Source organism: Anomaloglossus baeobatrachus, chromosome 9, assembly GCF_048569485.1.
Source record: "Anomaloglossus baeobatrachus isolate aAnoBae1 chromosome 9, aAnoBae1.hap1, whole genome shotgun sequence".
In the NCBI taxonomy this organism is placed as follows: domain Eukaryota; kingdom Metazoa; phylum Chordata; class Amphibia; order Anura; family Aromobatidae; genus Anomaloglossus; species Anomaloglossus baeobatrachus.
This window is the reverse complement of record NC_134361.1, coordinates 173,914,507-173,938,577: the sequence shown is the minus strand read 5'-3', so window position 1 is coordinate 173,938,577 and position 24,071 is coordinate 173,914,507. Positions and strand designations below refer to the sequence as shown.

The 24,071-nt window shown below is 46.0% G+C and overlaps 1 protein-coding gene across 1 annotated transcript; it reads left to right on the top strand.

Annotated features, from left to right (window-relative positions):
- Positions 1 to 1,446: 1,446 nt before the first annotated feature.
- PIN4 (peptidylprolyl cis/trans isomerase, NIMA-interacting 4) lies at positions 1,447 to 23,763 on the top strand. The gene is made up of 4 exons (XM_075322802.1): positions 1,447 to 1,554; positions 3,853 to 3,926; positions 17,093 to 17,212; positions 23,586 to 23,763. Exons 1-4 carry the CDS (start codon positions 1,515 to 1,517, stop codon positions 23,742 to 23,744), a joined length of 393 nt encoding a protein of 130 aa, XP_075178917.1. The 5' UTR covers positions 1,447 to 1,514; the 3' UTR covers positions 23,745 to 23,763.
- Positions 23,764 to 24,071: the final 308 nt, after the last annotated feature.

Genomic DNA, 24,071 nt, shown 5'->3' with positions numbered 1-24,071 from the left:
AATGGGGAACTGGCAGACAGGTCATGAGTCCCCTCGTTCTGTAGCTAAATTCATAACTGTCACAATGAGAGCATTGGCGTCCGCCTACGACGCTCCCAGGCAAAGTTATGGCCAATATCCCCTTTGCTGGATAATTCTGATCCATGCAGGGGGGTGGAGCAGTGCTTCCCTGTGAGGTCACTAAGGTAGGAGGGGACCTGGATTGCCCAGGTTGATAACCCTACTTCGGCCATTTTCCAGTGTTCTTCTGCTCGGGGGCCTGGTTGGGAAAGACCTGTGAGGGAGTTCCTGGAAACCTGGTCTACAGCGCCCCCCTGTGGCCAGACGCAACAAGGTAACTGCTGGAACTGTGTATGCCTGTTTGTAACCCATGCTTTGATTGTAACTGTACTCTGACATAACTGTATATTCTGTAGATTCCCTATTGTATATATTGTAGTTTCTAGTGTGCTTTAGGCTGATTAAATTATATAATTAATCTTGGGCTGTTCTGTTATCTCGATCTTGAATCCCACGTCTGTGTGTTCGGCTAATAGTTACCGTGAAGCGGTTGGTGGCAGCGAGTTGTGCCAAGGATTATTGTGGGGAGGCCAGTGAGATTCGGGGAGATTTTATATATTCCGCCCGCGGAGGTCGGGGGAATATATATCCTACTCTCACCGGGGACCCTTCAATAATCGGCATAAGTAGTATAGCGGCCTCCTTGCTTATGGTCGGGCAATTCCATAATTGGCCTGACTATAAGAGGGGCGCTAGAGAGCGCGTCACGTGCTCTGTCTGTCGGTCGGGAGGTATAAAGGAGGGGTGACCCCCACTTGTTACCCCCCGATTGTGACGTACTGGTAGCCAGCGCGGGGGATTTCTGAGTGACCCCCCCGGTGGTTTGTGACAAGCCCCATCTTGCAGCTCCTCACTCCTCATCTATACATAGCTCCATCCTACAACTCCTCACTGCTCCCAGAAAAAGCAGTAAACGTGCACCATTGCTTCCTTGGTTGAGTCTAGAATTTATAGGCTCCTTCCAGGTTAGTATGACCAGACCAGTTTGGTTAGTGGGCGTGACCAGCTTGGTTAGTGGGCGTGGCGATGATACCTCCTGCCCACTATAATCACGCATGAAACCCTGCATTTTCCATCTGGTGGTCTTACCCCCAGACCTCCGCTTCTATTATAAACAACTCCATCACCACGTGGACTCAGATAAAGAATGTTTATTCCCTTTGGAAGACATCGGGCTGCGTTTTGAACACGCCTCTATCACGTGATACCTGAAAGGAGCCCGTACAGTCTAGCGTTATTGCTGCTGGTCGAACCTAGAATGTATGGGCTCCTTTCAGGTTAGTGGACGCGATCAGCTTGGTTTGTGGGCGTGGCGATGTTTCCTCCCGTCCACTGTAACCATCAGTCTGCTGCTTCCTGCTATGAACGCCTCACTGTAATGAATTTAGCCCCGCCTTTTCCTGTGACATCTCCTGCGCAGGCGCAGCTCCTTTCTAGTCACATATCACCAATTCATGCCGCCCAAAGGAAAAGGTGGAAAGGGGGGCGCGAAAGGTAAATGGTTTATGTGGATTTCCAGCAGCATCATGCTTCACCAACGTGTACATGTCAGTGGGATGGAGCTGCTGCGTGATGCTGTCAGGTGTCCTCCACTGTAAGGTCTCATAGTCTTATCGCTTTCTGTCTATATAATATCTGATCTCTCTATATATAATATCCGATCACCGCTCTCTATAATATCTGATCACCGCTCTCTATAATATCCGATCACCGCTCTCTATAATATCCGATCACCGCCCTCTATGTAATATCCGATCACCGCTCTCTATAATATCCGATCACCGCTCTCTATAATATCCGATCACCGCTCTCTATAATATCCGATCACCGCCCTCTATGTAATATCCGATCACCGCTCTCTATAATATCTGATCACCGCTCTCTATGTAATATCCGATCACCGCTCTCTATAATATCTGATCACCGCTCTCTATGTAATATCCGATCACCGCTCTCTATAATATCCGATCACCGCCCTCTATGTAATATCCGATCACCGCTCTCTATAATATCTGATCACCGCCCTCTATGTAATATCCGATCACCCCTCTATGTAATATCCGATCACCGCTCTCTATGTAATATCCGATCACCGCTCTCTATAATATCCGATCACCGCTCTCTATAATATCCGATCACCGCTCTCTATAATATCCGATCACCGCTCTCTATAATATCCGATCACCGCTCTCTATAATATCCGATCACCGCTCTCTATAATATCCGATCACCGCTCTCTATAATATCCGATCACCGCTCTCTATATATAATATCTGATCACCGCTCTCTCTAATATCTGATCACCGCTCTCTCTATCTGATCACCGCTCTCTCTAATATCTGATCACCTCTCTCTCTATCTGATCACCTCTCTCTCTATCTGATCACCTCTCTCTCTATCTGATCACCTCTCTCTCTATCTGATCACCTCTCTCTCTATCTGATCACCTCTCTCTCTATCTGATCACCTCTCTCTCTATCTGATCACCTCTCTCTCTATCTGATCACCTCTCTCTAATATCTGATCACCTCTCTCTAATATCTGATCACCTCTCTAATATCTGATCACCTCTCTAATATCTGATCACCTCTTTCTCTAATATCTGATCACCTCTCTAATATCTGATCACCTCTCTATAATATCCGATCACCTCTCTGTATAATATCTGATCACCGCTCTCTATATATAATATCTGATCACCGCTCTCTGTATAATATCTGATCACCTCTCTATATATAATATCCGATCACCACTCTCTATATAATATCCGATCGCCACTCTCTCTGCGCGGCAGCCGATGGCCGCTTTCTCTCTCTGCGCAGCAGCCGAGGGCCGCTTTCTCTCTCTGCGCAGCAGCCGAGGGCCGCGCTCTCTCTCTGCGTAGCAGCCGAGGGCCGCGCTCTCTCTCTGCGTAGCAGCCGAGGGCCGCGCTCTCTCTCTGCGTAGCAGCCGAGGGCCGCGCTCTCTCTCTGCGTAGCAGCCGAGGGCCGCGCTCTCTCTCTGCGTAGCAGCCGAGGGCCGCGCTCTCTCTCTGCGTAGCAGCCGAGGGCCGCGCTCTCTCTCTGCGTAGCAGCCGAGGGCCGCGCTCTCTCTCTGCGTAGCAGCCGAGGGCCGCGCTCTCTCTCTGCGCAGCAGCCGAGGGCCGCGCTCTCTCTCTGCGCAGCAGCCGAGGGCCGCGCTCTCTCTCTGCGCAGCAGCCGAGGGCCGCGCTCTCTCTCTGCGCAGCAGCCGAGGGCCGCGCTCTCTCTCTGCGCAGCAGCCGAGGGCCGCGCTCTCTCTCTGCGCAGCAGCCGAGGGCCGCGCTCTCTCTCTGCGCAGCAGCCGAGGGCCGCGCTCTCTCTCTGCGCAGCAGCCGAGGGCCGCGCTCTCTCTCTGCGCAGCAGCCGAGGGCCGCGCTCTCTCTCTGCGCAGCAGCCGAGGGCCGCGCTCTCTCTCTGCGCAGCAGCCGAGGGCCGCGCTCTCTCTCTGCGCAGCAGCCGAGGGCCGCGCTCTCTCTCTGCGCAGCAGCCGAGGGCCGCGCTCTCTCTCTGCGCAGCAGCCGAGGGCCGCGCTCTCTCTCTGCGCAGCAGCCGACGGCCGCTTTCTCTCTCTGCGTAGCAGGCGATGGCCACGCTATAACTGGAATATCACAAGTGATCTGCGATCTGTGTACACATGACACTATATTAGGGGATTCTGCTCCATAGCGTCTCACCAGTGAAGGGCATGGCTTTGTGTAGAATTAGATCACAATGTGTATTCACCTCTCACAGGTTCTAGTCACATTCTGTCCTTTTCTTCTTCTTTGACCAGGTGGGGCCAGCGCTGCTGGAGCTGAAGCTGCCGACAAGAAAAGCCAAACCCCAAAAGGTGGAAATGCCGTTAAGGTATTAGTGTGCACAGCCGACGCTTGATGAACCAAGCTTTAACCCCAGGCGTTTTTCGTTTTAATTTTTTTTTCCCCTTCTTTCAAGAGCTATAACGTTTTTTATTTTTTTCGTCAGTATTGCCATATGAGGGCTTATTTTTTGTGGGATGAGTTGTACATTTGAATGAAATCATTAGTTTTACCATATAGTGTACTGGAAGATGGCAAACAAAATTCCAAGTGCGGTGAAATTGCAAAAAAAGTGCGATTGCATGATTGTTTTGGGGGTATTTTATTCACCATGTTCACTATAAACTGATGTGTGGGTGTGATGCCTCACGTTGGTGCGAGTTCACAGACACCAAACATGTATAGGCTTACTTTTAACTAAGGAGGTGAAAAAATATTCAGAATTTTGTCCAAAAAGAACAATTGCGCTTTTGTCGCCATTTTCCAAGACCCGTATCATTCTCATTTTTCGGGATCTGGGGTTCAGTGATGACTTATTTTTTGCGTCTTGAGCGGACGTGTTTAATTTTTTCATTTTTGTGTAGATGCTATTTTTTGATCTCCTGTTATTGCATTTTAAAAAAGTTTGTTGTGACCAAAAAACATTATTTTGCAGTTTGGAATTTTTTTTCTCGCCACGCCGTTTAACGATTAGTTTAACTGATTTTATATTTTGATCGGGCATTTCTGAACGCAGCAATACCAAATATGCATTTTTTTTTAACAGTTTTATTTTTAATGGGGTGAAAGGGGGGTGACTTGAACTTTTAGGGTTTTTTATTTTTTTGTTCATATTTTTAAAAACTTTTTTTTTTTTAATGTATTTATTTTGCTCCTCCCTACCTAGGGAACTTTTCACTGCACAGTTCGATCACCTGTGCATTGCTGCTCTGATCAGCAGAAATGCTGATCTTCTGTGAGTGCCGCCGCTCTGTCGGCTTTCACAGGAAGTGAGTCATGGTAGCATCAAGGGTCATAAGCCACTGTGCTACCATGGCAACACCACGGCGCCCCATGATCACGTCATGAGGTTGCCGTTGGAGGTGGAAAACGTCACAATCCCGCTGTAGCTATTTAAATCGCACTGTCAGTATTTGCGCGATTTAATAGGTTTACAGGCGCAGGTGGATCTCCGATCCACCTGCACCTGTTAGCCATACATCTATGGTGATCAAATCAATAGAGCTGTGAGGGGATTACTACGGGCTCACCACCAAAACCCATGGTAACTGGAGGAAGGCGACCAGGGACGTACTGTTATACCCTTGGTCGTAAAGGGGTTAAGGGCAATAAGTCAGCAGGTTTTTGGTGCCCCATCTGAGAGCAGCATCAGCATGATGTAGGGGATGAGACCTTGATGCTTACTGGGCTGTTGGCTGCAGATTCGATAAAATCACAGTTTTATTTGCTGCTGATCTAGTAGTTCTCTGAATACGGAGTTTGAAATTATCCCACCCACACCACTAATTGGCGGCTTTCGGTGTACTCTCTGCGTAAGCATAAAACTGCCAATCTGTGATGGTGGCGGGGTTATAGAGCTTATGAATATGGAGGACTTTATGACAACAGGTTTACCAGTCCTCTAATGATAATCCTCTGCTGATAAAACTGTGATTTTATCAAAAATAATAATTTTATTTATATAGCACCAAAATATTCTGCAGCACTTTACAATTAAGTGGGGACATATACAGACAATAAAGACAATACAAGATAATACATAGTACAACAGCTCCAGAAGGAATGAGGGCCCTGCTCATAAGCTTACAATCTATAAAGAAATAGGGGGACATAGTAAGTAGAAAGTTCTTGTTATTTATGGTCCAGCCATCATTATATAGGGGTTTTAATATAAACCTGCATGATCCGGTCATCACAGAGAGTAGTAGAGAATGGGTTTCACAGCCGCGCCAAAAGACTACTGGATTCTTCTCAGATTAATGTTTCTTTTATTTCATAACAGGTCAAGTCTACGCGTTTCAGAAGGACACAGCTCCCTTCTTCAGGACAAACCAGCAAAGAATCATCAAATCAGAGATTTGATGATTCTTTGCTGGTTTGTCCTGAAGAAGGGAGCTGTGTCCTTCTGAAACGCGTAGACTTGACCTGTTATGAAATAAAAGAAACATTAATCTGAGAAGAATCCAGTAGTCTTTTGGCGCGGCTGTGAAACCCATTCTCTACTACTCTCTGTTATCTGCCTCTTGGGGACCGCTGCCGGGACTTGGTGTTACATGCTGCTATAGGTGTTGTGACTGTCACAACCCGAATTGGTGAGTAGGATTATTCTTTGCTTCACCCTATATATATTGGGGTAAGACCCTATTGCGCTTTCTTTTTCCACAGTTTTCACTGATCCGGTCATCAGACAGAATCTGGCTAAGTGCAGTTATTGTGTGCTATTTGGTGCATGGAGGATGACAGATGAATAGTAGGGGACAGATTATAATGAATGTTTAGAAAGAAGGAACTGGGGAGAGTTGAGGTTATAGGCTAGTTTAAAGAAATGTTTTTTTAAAGCATGCTTGAAATGAGGGGGCTAGGTATTAGTTAAATTGTCTGGGGAAGTGCATTCCAGAAAACTGGTGCTTCACGAAAGAAGTCTTGAGGTTCAGATTACTGAGGATGTTAGTCTTAGATTAGTTGCAGAATGGAGGGCAAGGGTAGTGTGATGGACAGAGATGAGGGATGAGATATAGGGCGGTGCGGAGCTCTGGACAGCTTTGTAGGTGTGAGACAAGTTTGTATTGTATTCTGTAGTGAATGGGTAACCAGTGCAATGACTGGCAGAGTGGAGGCATCGGTGAAGCTGCTGGACAGAAATACGACCCCAGCTGCTACGTTCAGGACGATTTAGAGTGGAGAAAGTTTGGTTAGAGCAGGGGTCTCAAACTCGGCTGGGTGTATGGGCCGCACAGAGGAAAAAAATAATTTGGGGGGCCGCATTCTTTGCAGGACAAAGTGACATTTTTATTGGTGCCATATATTTTTTTTACACACCTTTTGGATGACTGATTTTCAACATTTTTTCACTTGTTTATTATAACAAATGTGCACATTCTTTGGTTAAATCTAAAAAAAATAATTTGATGTTAAAAAAAAGTCATGCCTTATTTTGTTTTTTTTTTTACATTTTATCCCTTTCTTGTAACTAATAGTGTTACAATTATCACTATATAGAAATTTTGGCCAACATCTTTTAGCAATGTTCCCTATCCTATAGTAATGTGCCCACTATGTCCCCATCCTATAGTAATGACCCCAGCCTTGTCCCTATTCTATAGTAATGTCCCCATCTTTTAGTAATGTCCCCATCCTATAGTCATGTGCCCACCTTGTCCCCATCCTATAGTCATGTGCCCACCTTGTCCCCATCCTATAGACATGTGCCCACCTTGTCCCCATCCTATAGACATGTGCCCACCTTGTCCCCATCCTATAGACATGTGCCCACCTTGTCCCCATCCTATAGACATGTGCCCATCCTGTAGTAATGGGTGGTGGGGGCAGTGGCGGCGGCGGGGGAAAGGTGATAATTTACCGATCTCTCTCGGCTTCCTTCCACCCACAGATTCCTGAGTGAAGGTGAGGGGGCGGTCTCTGGCCCCAGATCCACAGTGATTGGACAGATCGGTCACAAGGCCGGTCTCTCCAATCAGTGGCTGAAACATTACAGTGGCTGTGATTGGCTGTGCGGCGTTCGTCAGCCAATCACAGCCTCCATAGGTCCGGGGAGGAGACACCACCCCTCCTGAGGTCCCCTCCTCCCCGAATCTAAGGTATTTGCTATTTGCAATGCAAACAGCGATTGCAGCCACCGGGGCCGGGATCTCGCCATGACGTACTGGGTATGTCATGGGTCCTTAAGTACCAGGGAGCCATGATGTACCCCGTACGTCATAGGTCGCTAAGGGGTTAATGTGCCGTCCTTCACATACACAAAAAATAAAAAAACACCATTCTTCTTACCTGTCCCGCGTTCCCTCGGCTCCTCACCTCTGAGTCCTGCTGTCTGCAGGCCGTGCCCCGGTGACTATCGCGGCCGCTGCAGGTGCCGCAGCCCCTGGCAGTGATTTATGTCAGATGAATGTTTTGCCGGCGCTGCGCGCGCACGGTCCTTGCTTCTGAGAGCGCAGCGCCGGCAAAACACTCATCTAAAAAAGTGCAGACTGGCTGCGGCCCCTGCACCGGCCGCGATAGTGAACAGGGGCACGGGCCTGGGGGCCGCACGAAGCAGCCTGACGGGCCGCGTGTTTGAGACCCCTGGGTTAGAGGGACGCTGATGGACAGCGAGCATGCTGCTTTGGAGTGATGGTTGAACCACCCAATGTAATTGTAATATAAGGTGTAGGTAGGTTAGCAGAGAAGTTCAGTTTTAGAGAGATTCAGTTTCAGGAAGAGGGAGGACATGATGTTGGAGACAGCAGATAGACAATCCCTTGGCTTTTATATTAAGGTGAGGGTGATGGCCGGAGAAGAGGTGTACAGTTGGGTGTCATCAGCATAGAGATGATATTGGAAACCAAATCTGCTGATGGGTTTTCCAATAGGGGCAATGTATAAAAAGAAGAGGAGGGAGGATAGGACTGAGCCTTGAAGAACCCAAATAGTAAGAGGCCCAAGAGCCGACAAAAGATACAGTAAGGTAGCTGTCCGAGAGATGATAGGAGAACAATGAGAGAGCGAGTAGCTGCTTCATCCTGGGCACTGCAATGTATCATTATAATGTGAAAATGCGGAGTCTGGACAGGAGAGCTAAAGATGACTGCATATTGTTCATAAGCAACTGAGTATTGAAGGAACGCAGATTTCTGTACAGGTATGTGTGATAAGTAGGGTTGTCCTGGGCGAGGAGACAGCTCTTAACAGAGATGGAAGATGGTTGTCGTCAGAGAGCTTGGAATTACCGTAGTTTAGTCATACACTGAGCAAAGCCGGGAGAAGACTTAAGGGTACTTTACACGCTGCGACATCGCTAGCGATCCTGTTAGCGATGTGAAATTCTAGATCGCAAGTGCGATCTTTCGAGATCGCACATGCGTAAAATGACCTATGTGCGATCCCGAAAGAGCGCACTTGCGATCTAGAATTTCACATCGCTAACGAGATCGCTAGCGATGTCGCAGCGTGTAAAGTACCCTTAAGTCCAGCGTATTTGTGTCTTCATGTGTAGGAAAATCAGACTATGTGCGTATGTTGCGTTTTTTTTACGCGTTTTTGCTCGTTTTTTGGGTGCAGTTTTGCTCTCAAAACTGCATGAATTTCCTTCCCCAGCAAAGTCTATGAGATTTCATTTTGGCTGTATGCACCTTTCAGTTTTGTTGGGTGCGTCTTTGTGGTGACCACAAAGATGCATCATGTCAATTCTTTTGGCGTTTTTCACCCATTGCATTCCATGAGGTGTGGAAAACTACAATGAAAAACGCAAGATGTTATTTTACATGCGTTTTGGTGTGTTTTTCTGACTAGACTCTGGGTCGGCGGGGAATGATCGCTGGTATTTGGCCAGATACTGCTCCCCATATAAAGTCTAGGGGGCCCAGAGTCGGGCACAAAGGGGTAGGAGCAAGCGCTGCATACTCCCCAATCACCAGTCGGCTGTCACACTGCTGCTGGGGCAGCTCTTTCATCTTCCAGAGCCGGCTGCTCATTAGGCTCATAACATATTCACTCCTTCCCTGCTCACCGGTGGCTGTGATTGGTTGCAGGCAGACCCGCCCCTACGCTGAGTGACAGCTGTCTCACTGCAACCAACCACAGCCACCGGTGGGCAGGTCTATATCGGGCAATAAAATAAAAAATAATTTTTTAAAAAAAAAACTGTGTGCGGTCCCCCCACGTTTTGAGGAGCCCCCCAGCCTAAAAATATCATCAGCCAGCAGCCACCTAAAAATGCAGCATCCATTAGATGCAACAGTCCCGGAACGCTACCCAGCTCATCCCGATTACCCTAGTGTGGTGGAAATCGGGATAATAACAAATTAATGGCAGCCCATAGCTGCCACTAAGTCCTAGCTTAGTGATGGCAGGCGTCTAGGAGACACCCCCATCACTAAGCTGTAAATGAAAGTAAATAAACACAATCACTCAAAAAATCCTTTATTTGAAATAAAACACAAAAAATGCCCCCTCTTTCACCCCTTTATTAACCACCAAAACACCCCTCCAGGTCCGATGTAATCAACACGAGGTCCCACGATGCATCCAGCTCTGCAACATCTGACAATCACAGCGAGCGGCCATATAACATGACTGCTCGCTTAGAGGGTCAGGCCGCAATGAAGTGAGCTGCGCGGGATCAGCGGTGGCCTCAGCTGTTACCGCACATCATCTGACTGAAGTCACCGCTGATCTCCCGCTTACTTCAGTCGCAGCCAGATTTGCGGTAACAGGTGGAGGACTCCAGCTATCACCGCACATCACCTGACTGGAGTCCTCCACCTGTTACCGCAAATTAGGCCGCGACTGAAGTGAGCCGCGCGGGATCAGCGGTGATGTCACTCATGTGATTTGTGGTGTCGCCAGACATCACCTGAGTGACGTCAGCGCTAATCCCGCAGCTCACTTCAGTAGAGGCCTGACAGGTGAAGGACTCCTGCGTTTTTTTGGGGTTTTTTTAGGCCAAAAACTGCTCCTTGTAGTCACCACAAAGATAGAAACGCTGCATCTTTGTGGTTAAAAAAAAATGCAGCGTGCGCACATAGCCTTAGTAAACTGTGAATGGTCCAGAGAAGAGGTTAGAGAAAGAAGATGTGTGGCAGGTCGGGAGATGGGATCATCAATGGGATATTAAAGTCCCCCTTGATGAGAGTGAGAAAGTCAGGATAGAAAGTTTAAAAGCCAGATGGCAAAGTGATCCAGGAACTGACGGGGGGTCCAGAGGGCGACACAACCACCACTCGTAGGGAGAAGGTTGTGAATAACGGTGTGGCCTTTGAAGGAAAGAAACATAAGTTAGGCTACATGCAGATAATGTGGAATGCATCAACACCTACACCTGGTCAGTTCTACAGTTTGGCGGTATGTGAAAATTGAAGTCCATCTAACGAGAATGCAGCTTTGGTGTCAGACTGCTTGATCCAGGTCACCGTGAGAGAGGAAGGTAAAGGAATTTGAAGTTTTGGATGTAGGGGAGTTTGTTTCATGCTGACGTTGAGTTCCAGAGGCACATTTAAGAGACAGGAGAAGGGATGCTCTGTGTGATAATAAGATTAGCAGGGTTTCTCTGTACAACAGAGCATTATATAGATTAGTGGAAGAAGGCCCAAGGATAGGGGAGATGTCGCCAGCGACTAGAAGGAGAAAACTGGGAAAGAGCAGGTGGTTCAGTGATTTGTGTGAGCGTCTTGTGTGCTGTATGGTGGTAGTGGATGGTTTGATATGTTTGACCATAACTGCTAGACATACAAATTTAATTTTAGCAGCATTTCAGAACCCCATTGTTAGGATTGATGAGTGGGTTAGAGTGGTCGACCCCACAGAGACAGGATTGATGAGTGGGTTACAGTGGTTTGGCCCCACAGAGACAGGATCGATGAGTGGGTTAGAGTGGTCGGCCCCACAGAGACAGGATTGATGAGTGGCTGAGAGTGGTCGGCCCCACAGAGACAGGATTGATGAGTGGCTGAGAGTGGTCGGCCCCACAGATACAGAATTGATGAGTGGCTGAGAGTGGTCGGCCCCACAGATACAGAATTGATGAGTGGGTTAGAGTGGTCGACCCCACAGATACAGGATTGATGAGTGGCTGAGAGTGGTCGACCCCACAGAGACAGGATTGATGAGTGGCTGAGAGTGGTCGACCCCACAGAGACAGGATTGATGAGTGGTTGAGAGTGGTCGGCCCCACAGAGACAGGATTGATGAGTGGCTGAGAGTGGTCGGCCCCACAGATACAGAATTGATGAGTGGCTGAGAGTGGTCGGCCCCACAGATACAGAATTGATGAGTGGCTGAGAGTGGTCGGCCCCACAGACAGGATTGATGAGTGGCTGAGAGTGGTCGGCCCCACAGATACAGAATTGATGAGTGGGTTAGAGTGGTCGGCCCCACAGATACAGAATTGATGAGTGGCTGAGAGTGGTCGACCCCACAGAGACAGGATTGATGAGTGGCTGAGAGTGGTCGACCCCACAGAGACAGGATTGATGAGTGGCTGAGAGTGGTCGGCCCCACAGAGACAGGATTGATGAGTGGCTGAGAGTGGTTGGCCCCACAGATATAGAATTGATGAGTGGGTTAGAGTGGTCGACCCCACAGAGACAGGATTGATGAGTGGGTTAGAGTGGTCGACCCCACAGAGACAGGATTGATGAGTGGGTTAGAGTGGTCGACCCCACAGAGACAGGATTGATGAGTGGGTTAGAGTGATCGGCCCCACAGAGACAGGATTGTTGAGCTATCAATCGGCTCATTGGAGCCGGGAAAGCATAATTCACACAATTTTAACTTTGACAGAGTAGCTTTTTAATGATTAAATGAGAGTAATGAATCCAATCATGGAGAGCTAACGATAATCCCAAATCCCCTTTTGTTCAATGGTGCTCTCATCCACAGTGGACAAGACTGAGCCCCTTTAACATACTGTTAATGTGTAACAAGGAAGAGGTGACTAGGAAATCTGACACTCCCAAATGGCAGTGGTTAAGTATGGGGGGAATCAATCATGCTTTGAGGTTGTGTTGCAGCCAATGGCACGGGCAATATTTCATGAGTAGAGTAGTGGAGGGAAGAATGGATTCAATGAAATTTTAACAAATTCTTGATGCAAACCTACACCATCTGTAAAAAAAAAAAAAAAAAAGCTAAACAGGAAGCTTCTATAAATGGGTAATGATTATAGCTCAGTGGACTCATAGAAAACCGGGACTAGCGGGTCCCTGCTCTTTTTAAAAGAAAACCCGGATCCGGTCTGGAATCTGTCCCAATATAAGTCTATGGGGATCAGAATCGGGAGATTAATAATGGTGGTAGAAAGGGTAGAGGAATGTGAGTGCAAGCGGTGGGCCTACCAAGGCTCCGATATAGCTGTACACTGCTCCCAGGCCTCGCATTTACTTCCTGGCCGCTAATTACAGTCATAGGCGTAGTCAGACACACCCCCACCATGAGTGACAGCGTGTCAGCTGACTGCAGCCAATCACAGGCGCCAGGACAGCCAGTGGGCGGGGAAAGCAGTATAACTGAAGGATCCCATACACTCTAGCATCTACCATAAGCCTAGAATGTACGGGCTCATTCCAGGTTAGTGGGCGTGACTGGCTTGGTTAGTGGGCGTGGTGATGTTTCCTCCCGTCCACTGTAATCATGCAACAGGGGCTTCATTTACCCCCCTGCGCTCCCCTTATCTATGTGTCTCACCCCCACTTCTATTATAAACAACTCCATTCCCACGTGGAGTTAAAAAAAGAATGTTTAGTCTGGCTGGAAACATATCAAACGGCATTTTGAACACACCCTTATCATGTAATAGGGGGGGTGTTGAAATGACATCATATCTTGAAGGAGCCCATACACTTTAACATCTACCGTCGGTATCGTGGTATAAAATTAAATAAAAACATTGGTGCAGGGTCGGTATTCTGATATCAGCACAGATAACGGCTACAGGCCCAGCCCTGCGCTTATGTTGGCCGTGTATCAAAAGAAGAGGAACCGCATGCGGCTTTTTTTTTTTATTCTATTTAAATAAATAATTTTAAAAAATGACATGCTGTTCCCCCCCAATTTTGATACCCAGCCAAGATAAAGCCCAACAGCTGGGGGCTGGGATTCTCAGGCTGGGGAGACCCAGCCTAAAAATATCAGCGTCCAGCCGCCCGGAATTGTCGCATCCATTAGATGCAACAAGCCTGGTGCCTTTCCTGGCTCATCCTGATTGCCCTGGTGAGGTAGCAGTCGGGGTAATAAGAGGTTAATAACAACGCACAGCTGCTACTAAGCCCTAGATTTGTGATGGCAGTGTCTTTGAGACCCTCTTTAGTAATCTGTAAGTGAAAGCAAACAAACACAGAAAATATCCTTTATTTGGAATAAAATACAACAAAAACACCCTCTTTCACCACTTTATTAACCCCAACACAGCCCTAAGGTCCGACGTAATCCACACGAGGTTCCACGGTGATTCCAGCTCTATTACATCTAAATATCACAGCAAGTGGCCATAGAGCAGCATGACTGCCCGCTGTGAGTGCAGAATGAATGAGCTGCACAATGAGCATTGACGTTACTCATGTCATTTGCAATCACAGCTGGAGATTCTCACGGTCCTTCCACCTGTGATCGCAGGTAACCTGACCTCAGGTGAGGTCACTGAGTTCACAGACCTGCATTTCCTGGCAGACAACAGAAAAAAAAATTTCCCCAAGAGATGCAGATTTGGTGATGAAATTTTTACACCATATTCCTGCACCCAATCTACATCTTCTGGCAAAAAACAGGGTTTTTTAAGCATTTTTTTACATGGTTTTTGCCACAGTTTTCTGCCAGGAGGTGCACGTTTGGTGCTGAAATTGTCTGCACCAAATTTGCACCTCCTGGCAGAAAATAAAAATTTTTTTTTGAGTTTTTGGGGCAAGGGATGCAAATTTAGTGATGAAATTTGTACGCCATATTCCTGCACCCAATCTACACCTCCTCCTGGCAGAAAAAAAACTAGCAATGTGATGCGGTTTCAGCACCAAATTTGCATACCTTGGCCAAAAAAACGTTTTTTTTTTTTCTGCCAGGATGTGCAAATTTGGTGCTGAAGTCTGGTGCAGTTGACTTCAGCATGAAATGTGCACCTCCTGGCAGGATACTGCAGCACAAAAATGTGTAAAAAAAAAAAAGTTTTTGCCGGGAGGTATAGATTGGATGCAGGAATATGGTGTAAAATTTTCAGCACCACATCTACATCTCTTGGCAAAAAAAACCCAAACCCACCCCGTGGTCTTCTGCCAGGAGATGAAGGTGTCACCTGAGGTGAGGTAGCTGATTTTACTGAGGTCAGGTTACCTGCTGTTACTAATGGGGGCCCATGAGAATCTCCAGCTGTGACCGCAAGTAACCTGAGTGACATCATTGCGGTTGTTATGGTCTGTCTGCACTCGCAGCAGGTAGTCATGTTCTATTGCACTCGCTGTGAGATTCAGATGTTGTAGAGTTGAATCACCGTGGAGTCGTGTGGATTACTTCGGACCTGTAGGTGAGTTTGAGGGTGAATAAAGGGGTGAAAGAAGGTGTTTTTTGTCTTTTTATTCCAAATAAAGGATTTTTTCGGGGTCTGTGTTTATTTACTTTCACTTACAGATTAGTGATGCGGGTGTCATAGACACATCAGGGCAACGGGAAGAGCCGGTAAAATGCCGGGCGCCTGGGGCCTGATATTTTTAGGCTGGGTCTCCCAGGCTGAGAATACCAGCTCCCAGCTGGCTGTATCATGGCTGGGTATGAAAATTGGGGGTGAATGTCCCTCAGAGTCCTCTGATCTGAACATCATTACAAATTTGTGGCTAGACCTCAAAAGAGCAGTGAATGCAAGAGGAGCCAGGTATCTCACAGAACTGGAAGACTTTCCCAAGGAAGAATGGATAAACAGCTTCTTCTGTCCTGCACAGATCAGTATGGACAGAGAAGCAGGCACGTTTTAGCAAGCTATTCACTTGATAAAAATTGAATGTTTTAGTCTACAAATGTGGTATGTAATTCTCTTAGGGTATGTTCACATATCTTGTTTTTGCTGTGCGGCACAATCCGGCGATTTGCGGGAAAAACGCATCCGTTTTTTTTTTTTTTTTGCCGCCAGGTGAAGTTTTTCCTCCTAAACTTTTATTAGTGACGGATTGTGCCGCATGTACTCGCGTTTGATCCGTGTTTTTGCCGGATGCGGGAAAAAAATCGTCAGTCCGGTGGCTGCACAGGACGCAGAGAGGAACGTTTTTTTGCCAGCGGCAAAAAACTGCATAGCGCCGGGTGCGGCATGGTGCATAATGAAAGTCTATGCGCACCAGATACGGTGGCATGCGTCAAACGCCGGAAGCATGTACCGGACCTGGTTTTTACTTCTGAGCCATCCCAAAAGTGATATAAATTCATTGCTTGTCAGAAAATCAATCAATCACTCACTCACGCTCTCTCACTCACTGAATCACTCACTCACTCTCACCAATCACCGGCGCGGCGCTGCACGGCTGTCACAAAGCTCTGGCGGCTTCTGATTTGAAAATGCCAACCGTCCATTATTCAATCTCGTATTCACTGCTTCCCCCGCCCACCGGCGCCTATGATTGGTTGCAGTCAGACACGCCCCCACGCTGAGTGACAGCTGTTTTACTGCAACCAATCACAGCCGCGGGTGGGAGGGTCTATATTTGCAGTAAAATAAATCATTTAAAAAAACGGCGTGCGGTCCCCCCCCCAATTTTGATACCAGCCAAGATAAAGCCACACGGCTGAAGGCTGGTATTCTCATAATGGGGAGCTACACGTTATGGGGAGCCCCCCAGCCTAAAAATATCAGCCAGCAGCCGCCCGGAATTGCCACATCCATTAGATACGACAGTCCCGGGACTCTACCCGGCTCATCCCGAATTGCCCTGGTGCGGTGGCAATCGGGATAATAAGGGGTTAATCATGGCGGGCGTCTATGAGACACCCCCAATGATTAACCTGTAAGTGAAAGTAAATAAACACATACACCCAAAAAAAGACTTTATTTGGAATAAAAGACAAAAAAACACCCTCTTTCACCATTTTATTAAAATCTCCAAATACTCCTCCAGGTCCGACGTAATCCACAGAGGTCCCACGATGATTTCAGCTCTGCTACATGAAGCTGACAGGAGTGGCAGTAGAACACCGCCGCTCTCTATCAACTCCACGCAGCAACTGAAGTGAATCACGCTGTCAATGGTGACGTCACTGAGGTAGTGCCGGAGCGTGTGCGGTGATGATGGGGTCTCTCTCTTTCTCTCAGCATAAAAAAATAAATAAATAAAAACGGATCCGTTTTTTTACCGGATTCGTCGCATCAGTTTTTACACAATCTGAGACTGATCCGTTGCATCAGGCACAAACCGGATTGTGCCTGATTGGAAAAAATGGATGTGTGAACCTAGCCTTACCATTAATAGTGATACACTTTACAGAGATATGATCATGTTGAGCCAGGTAGAATAATGTGGTGGTGTTTTTCAGGTGAGACACATCCTGTGTGAGAAACACGGAAAAGTTATGGAGGCCATGGAGAAGCTGAAATCTGGAGTGCGATTTAGTGAGGTGGCTACCCAGTACAGCGAGGACAAAGCTAGACAAGGGGTAACCTGAATATATTACATTGATTATTTTTATCAAAATTTGTGCCTCTCTTAGTGATTTTCCTGCTTTTGTATTCCCCATAATCAGCACTAATTGTAGTGTATGAGGAGTAGAATGGCCATGGGGTGTGAGATTCTCAGTACCAGCTGTTAGTATGGCTGACAATAGAAGCTTGGGACTAGCTGTTGTGTCTACACACCAATGAGCTACGTGTATGGCATTACTGATGATGTACAGTACTGTGGAAATAGAAGGGTTTATAGTTTATTTTTCTTACTTAATAAAATGCAAATTGAATTTACAAAATTGAAATCTAAATCAACTCAATATTTGGTGTGACCGCCCCTTTTCCTTCAAAACACATCAAACCGACCAATGTGAACAAGATCCCGCAACAGCACTAGGACTGGACTTGCACTGCAGTTAGAGTGATTGCAAAGAATCGGCCCGAAAAGAGCCATGAAACAAGACCTGACCACGAACCAACCACTGTGACAAAGACGAGTGATGAAGCTGGTCGATTTTAATATCAGGCTCTGAGAGCCCACACGGACACAATCGTTAACGGAGCTACCAAACAAGATCTAACCAGGAACCAACCACTGTGACAAAGCCAAGTTATGAAGCTTGTCCACTTAATGACCCGCTTCTGTAACATTCACTGTATTTGACTCCGTGGGTGGTTTCTCAAAGACAAAATCATCATTACACCCATAGATGACTTCTCAGAGGCGTGTAATTTCCAAAGTGTGGTCACTTCAGGTGGTTACTGCTGTTCTGGCACTCAGAGGATATGTAAATGGAGTCCACAAACTATTTTATGAAAATCTTTGCTCCAAAAGTCAAATGGCGCTCCTTCCCTCCCGAGCCCTGCAGTGTGGCCAAACAGTACTGTACAATCACATGTGGGGTATTGCCACTTTCAAGAGAAATTGTGTAACGCATTATGGAGCATTTTTTACTTATCCACTTATGAACATTGGAAATCTGATGAGGGGTACAGTTTGTAAAATGAGGTCACTTGTGGGGGGTTTCTGCTGTTCTGGCACCTCAGGGGCTCTGCCAATGAACATGGCACACACAAACCATCCAGCAAAATCTGAAGTCCAATATGGCGCTCCTTCCATTCTCAGCTTTGTACTGTACCTCAAAAGTAGTTCTTGATTCTATGAAGGGTACTGACGCACTCAGGAAGAATTGCATGAAAAACTGTGTGGTCTATTTTTTTTCTAATTAGCCATTATAAAATTCATTGTCCAATGGTATAAACTTCAGTAACACACCTGTGGTGTCAATATGCTCGCTGCACCCCTAAATGAGTTCACTTAGGAATGTAGTTTGTAAAATGGGGTCACTTGTAGGGGATCTGTTTTTCCAGAATAGGGCTTTTCCAGTGCAACGTGGCACCCCAAACCATTCCAACTAAATCTGAACTTTAATATGGCACTCCTTCCCTTCTGAGCCCTGCCATGTGCCTAAACAGTTGATTTCCAACACATATGAGGTATAGGCATATTCAGGAGAAAAAGCACCATACAATTTGAATTTGATGTGTCTCCTGTTACTTTTGTGAAAATGCAAAATTTGTGGCTAAAGTAAGTTTGTGAAAAAAATTAAAATTTTATTTTTTTTTCCTTCCACATTGCTTTAGTTCCTGTCAAGCAGTTGAAGGGTTAATAAACTTTGATGTGGATTTGAGCACTTTAAGGGGTGCAGTTTTTAGAATGGGGTCACTTTTTGCTATTTTCTGTCACCTAGGCCTCTCAAAGTCACTTCAAATGTGATGTGGTCCCTAAAAAAAAATGGTTTTGTAAATTTTGTTCAAAAATGAAAAATTGCTTGTAAATATTAACTCTTCAAACTTCCTAACGAAAAAAAAAATGTTTAAAAAATTGTGCTGATGTAAAGTAGATATAAAAGCAGTAGCTAAATGTTATTTATTAACTATTTTGTGTGACATAATTTTCTGGTTTAAGTGCATAAAAATTCTAAGTGTTCCAGCGTTAACGTCATAAAGTGACACTGGTAAGAGTTGGAAAAAACAGGCTCGGGTCTGAAGGGGTTAAGCCCATAATAATTATCAGGGCTGTGTAGTTGGTAAGCCAAACCGCCAACTCCGACTCCCTCATACAGTTGAAACAAGAAGTTTCCACCCACTCTCTAAAAGACACCATAAGCATGTTTTAATGACACAATCTTACCAGCTTCCTCCAGCACCTTCACAAGGTCTTTTGCTTTTGTTCTTGGGTTGATATGCACATGTCTGGTCAAAGAACGTTCCTCTCTGGTACACAAGTGAAAAGTAAAAACCGGTCTTTTGAGCGCTAGTAATAGATCTATTATTCTTTCGTTTTCTTGGAATTAATAGAGCTTTATTTGTAACAGAATAATAAAATAAAGCTCTTGTTTTTACAACGCGTTTCAGCAAGATCCACTTGCTATCCTCAGGTGTCAAATCTTGCTGAAACGCGTTGTGAAAACAAGAGCTTTATTTTATTATTCTGTTACAAATAAAGCTCTATTAATTCCAAGAAAACGAATAATAGATCTATTACTAGCGCTCAAAAGACCGGCTTTTACTTTTCACATATGCTCACTCCCTAAAGGGATTCCGGTATAGAGCTGCAGAAAGCAATAGATCCCATTCATTCACTCTGATAACTCCAGCGGGAGGACACAGAGCCGCAAGAAGTTCCAGGAACCTCCAGCGGTCATCTCTCCAGGTCCACCCAGCCTAACATCAGATAACGCCAGCCGAGACAGCCCCTCATTCCCCAGAGGATTTACACATCCATCACCGAGGTTGTGCGAGGGCGCACAACCTGACAAGGTGAGTAGTTCTGTTAAACAAACATAAATTTCCTATCTCACGGGTGCTTCTCATATGCGCTATCATATATTTTACAGTCTCTGGTGCACAAAACCTACCGTATCTGCATCCTGAGCGGTATGATGGCTGGATATTCCCATCTTATTTGTACTTGCGTATAATTGTTTGTACAGATGAACGAGGCACTTTCAGGTATCTGAAATTTGCACCCAAGGATGAACCAGACTTGTGCAGGTACACAATTCTCTTCCTGAGGGCTTGGCTGATTCTCTTTTTCTCATGATGCTCCACAAATAAGCAGTGTGTTTCAGATGTGCATTAAAATACATCCACAGGGGTGTGTCTAATTAACTCAGATGTTGCCAATAAACCTATCAGAAGCTTCCAAAGACATGACATCATCATATGAGCTGTCGCATATGGTTTAAAGGCATAGTACTCTTAGTGTATGTAAACTTTTCACTTTCTATAATTTGATCACTATAATAGACCTAACTATTCAGTATGAGGAACCACCCAAATTATTCTATAACATCTCAACAGAAAAAAAGTGGTACTTGAATTTTTTTTTATTAAAGTATTACAATCAGATTAAACAAGCAAGAAGTCCATAAGGATGGCTTCACCGCACATAATTATAGTATAATAAGCAAACAAATAATGCCAATTCACTAACTGAGTCACATACAACTGAAAACGATAAGAGGGGGGGGTGGTTTTTTTTTTTTTATAATGAAAATATATATATTTTTTTTTAGAGTAAACTACACCGTGCATAGAGGGTAACTTAATTGCCAGTGCTGATCAGTGTATACAAGTACAATATACTACCGTATTTTTCGGACTATAAGACGCACCGGACCATAAGACGCACCCTGGTTTTAGAGAAGGAAAATAAAATTTTAAGCAAAAAATGTGGTCATGACACACTTATGGGGCGAGGATCTGCTGCTGACACACTATTATGGGGGTAATGTCCCCAAATTCTCTAGTAAGGTACCCCATCCTGGTAATGATTCTCCTGCCTTGTATATAATCCCCATCCTTATATTTATTTTTATATATATATATATATATATATATATATATATATATATATATATATATATATATGTGTGTATGTATGTGTGAGTGTGTGTCCCTCATCCTGCTATATGTGCCTCATCCTGCTATAGGTCTCTCATCCTGCTATAGGTCCCCCATCATCCTGCTATATGTCCCCCATCATCCTGCTATATGTCCCCCATCCTGCTCATATGTCCCCCATCATCCTCCTCATATGTCCCCCATCATCCTGCTCATATGTGCCCCATCATCCTGCTCATATGTGCCCCATCATCCTGCTCATATGTGCCCCATCATCCTGCTCATATGTGCCCCATTATCCTGCTCATATGTGCCCCATTATCCTGCTCATGTGCCCCATTATCCTGCTCATATTTGCCCCATCATCCTGCTCACATGTGCCCCATCATCCTGCTCACATGTGCCCCATCATCCTGCTCACATGTGCCCCATCATCCTGCTCACATGTTCCCCATCATCCTGCTCACATGTTCCCCATCATCCTGCTCACATGTTCCCCATCATCCTGCTCACATGTGCCCCATCATCCTGCTCACATGTGCCCCATCATCCTGCTCACATGTGCCCCATCATCCTGCTCACATGTGCCCCATCATCCTGCTCATATTTGCCCCATCATCCTGCTCACATGTGCCCCATCATCCTGCTCACATGTGCCCCATCATCCTGCTCACATTTGCCCCATCATCCTGCTCATATGTTCCCCATCATCCTGCTCACATGTTCCCCATCATCCTGCTCACATGTGCCCCATCATCCTGCTCACATGTGCCCCATCATCCTGCTCACATGTGCCCCATCATCCTGCTCACATGTGCCCCATCATCCTGCTCACATGTGCCCCATCATCCTGCTCACATGTGCCCCATCATCCTGCTCACATGTGCCCCATCATCCTGCTCACATGTGCCCGATCATCCTGCTCACATGTGCCCCATCATCCTGCTCACATGTGCCCCATCATCCTGCTCACATGTGCCCCATCATCCTGCTCACATTTGCCCCATCATCCTGCTCATATGTGCCCCATCATCCTGCGGAACACACACAAAAAAATAAAATAAACATTTATATTCACCTTTCCTCGCTCCACGCAGCGTCGCTCCTCCTCCGTCTGTGCCGGCAGCGCTGTGTGGAGCCGGCCACGCTCCCTACTGCACCGCGATCTCCTTCTGTCTGTGCCGGCGATGCTGTGTGGACACGTGCGCACAGCGATGACGTCATCGCTGTGAGCCCCATTAGTCTCTACACAGAGCGGCCGGCAATCAGGAGGACATCGCGGTGCTGCGGGGAACGGTGAGTAATGTGCACTGATTCACTGCACCCCGCGCTGATGATGATGCGCGGGGAGCAGTGAATACAGCCGCACATGATCACTCCTGGCTGTAGTTGCCAGGGGTGATCACGGCTGGCTGTTTACTTCGCGCGCGTCCCCGCTCATCACCCCACCCATCACCCCGCCCACCTGTCAGCGCTGAGAGATGGGCGGGAGGATGGGCGTGCATATGTAATGAGCGGGCCCACGTGGTCACGGCAGGCGCTGCTGCTGCCTGCTCGTGCCCCGATGACCCGCTCCACCGCAGCACCCTCATTCCCCGCAGCCATGCCCTACATTCAGACCATTAGACGCACCCCCCACTTTCCCCCAACATTTGGGGGAAAAAAAGTGCGTCTTATGGTCCGAAACATACGGTAAGTGCCTCTCAACTAGGATGAAAAACCCTGAACAATATCCACCCATGTATCCCCTCAGTTTAGCAGGTAACCAGGATGATACTACTGACCCATTAATTGTTAATGTGAAGCCACCCAGGTCCCAACGCACATTTCACCTCTTCATCTGCGGACTTATGACTTTTGACTTTGCAGAAAATAATAAAATGCCTTAAAACATTCTCTCATTATTCTGGCATTTGGCAAATATAAATAATTTTGGTTCCTAATTGACTTTAAAGGGAAAGGTGTATTCTGATTTCATGTCAAATAGTGAGAAAAACCTGCAGATGTGTGTATTTAGATAGTGGATGTAAAATTCTGGTTTCAACTGTACATGACTGATGCTTGTGATAAATTTCCTGTAGTAAAATGGTAACATCACTACTTATATCATGTAGCTGACGTGCAGCACAGATTCATCTCAACTAAAAGCCGAGATTCTTTGATCAGGAATAGAACAGACATTTATAGGACGTTTCATAACTTTCCCAAATTCTTATGAACCTATTTATCACATCCTGCATTGAACGGCTGTACCCAATTTATTATATATTTTAGGAGTCGGCCCATTTTATACTGACTCCTCCAATATGGACACTGACTGCAACTCCAATTCCGACTCCACAGCCCTGATGATTATATAACTATATCTTCACTATGTTTTGGTACACAGCAAAAATGCAAAAACTTGTGACACTGTCCAAATATTTCTGGGCCTAACTGTATCTTCATGCTTTACAGGGAGATTTGGGCTGGATGACAAGAGGCTCAATGGTTGGACCTTTCCAAGAAGCTGCTTTTGCTCTCCCTGTTAGCACTATGGACAAACCTGTTTACACTGATCCCCCTGTGAAGACCAAATTTGGATATCACATTATTTTGGTGGAAGGAAGGAAATAAAGACTATTAAAATAAATAAGCTTTGATGTTATTTTTCATACTTTAAGAATGCTTGTCGTCATTTATTAAATATGAAGTAAGTTATTACACAAGGAGTTTTTAACACTGCGGTTCCTATAAGAGTTCAAGGTAAGTTTCAGAAAATCCCTGTACAGTATTGAATGTCGGAAAATAAAAACCTTGAAGTGTTTGCATTTAGCTTACTTGTACCTGTTCTGTATATTCGCACCCGACACATGTATGTGAATTAATCAAGGCACGGGGCTGGAATGTCTTTTTTTTTTTTTTTTTAAGATTGGGTAAATATAGAAGATCTTTATTTTTTGA

Bases quoted from the DNA above. Each gene is read 5' to 3' on its own strand.
- PIN4 (XM_075322802.1), top strand. From the start codon at position 1,515: ATGCCGCCCAAAGGAAAAGGTGGAAAGGGGGGCGCGAAAG. The intron at 3,927-17,092 runs GTATTAGTGTGC...GGTGTTTTTCAG, and splicing joins AAGGTGGAAATGCCGTTAAG to GTGAGACACATCCTGTGTGA. The intron at 17,213-23,585 runs GTAACCTGAATA...CATGCTTTACAG, and splicing joins AGGACAAAGCTAGACAAGGG to GGAGATTTGGGCTGGATGAC.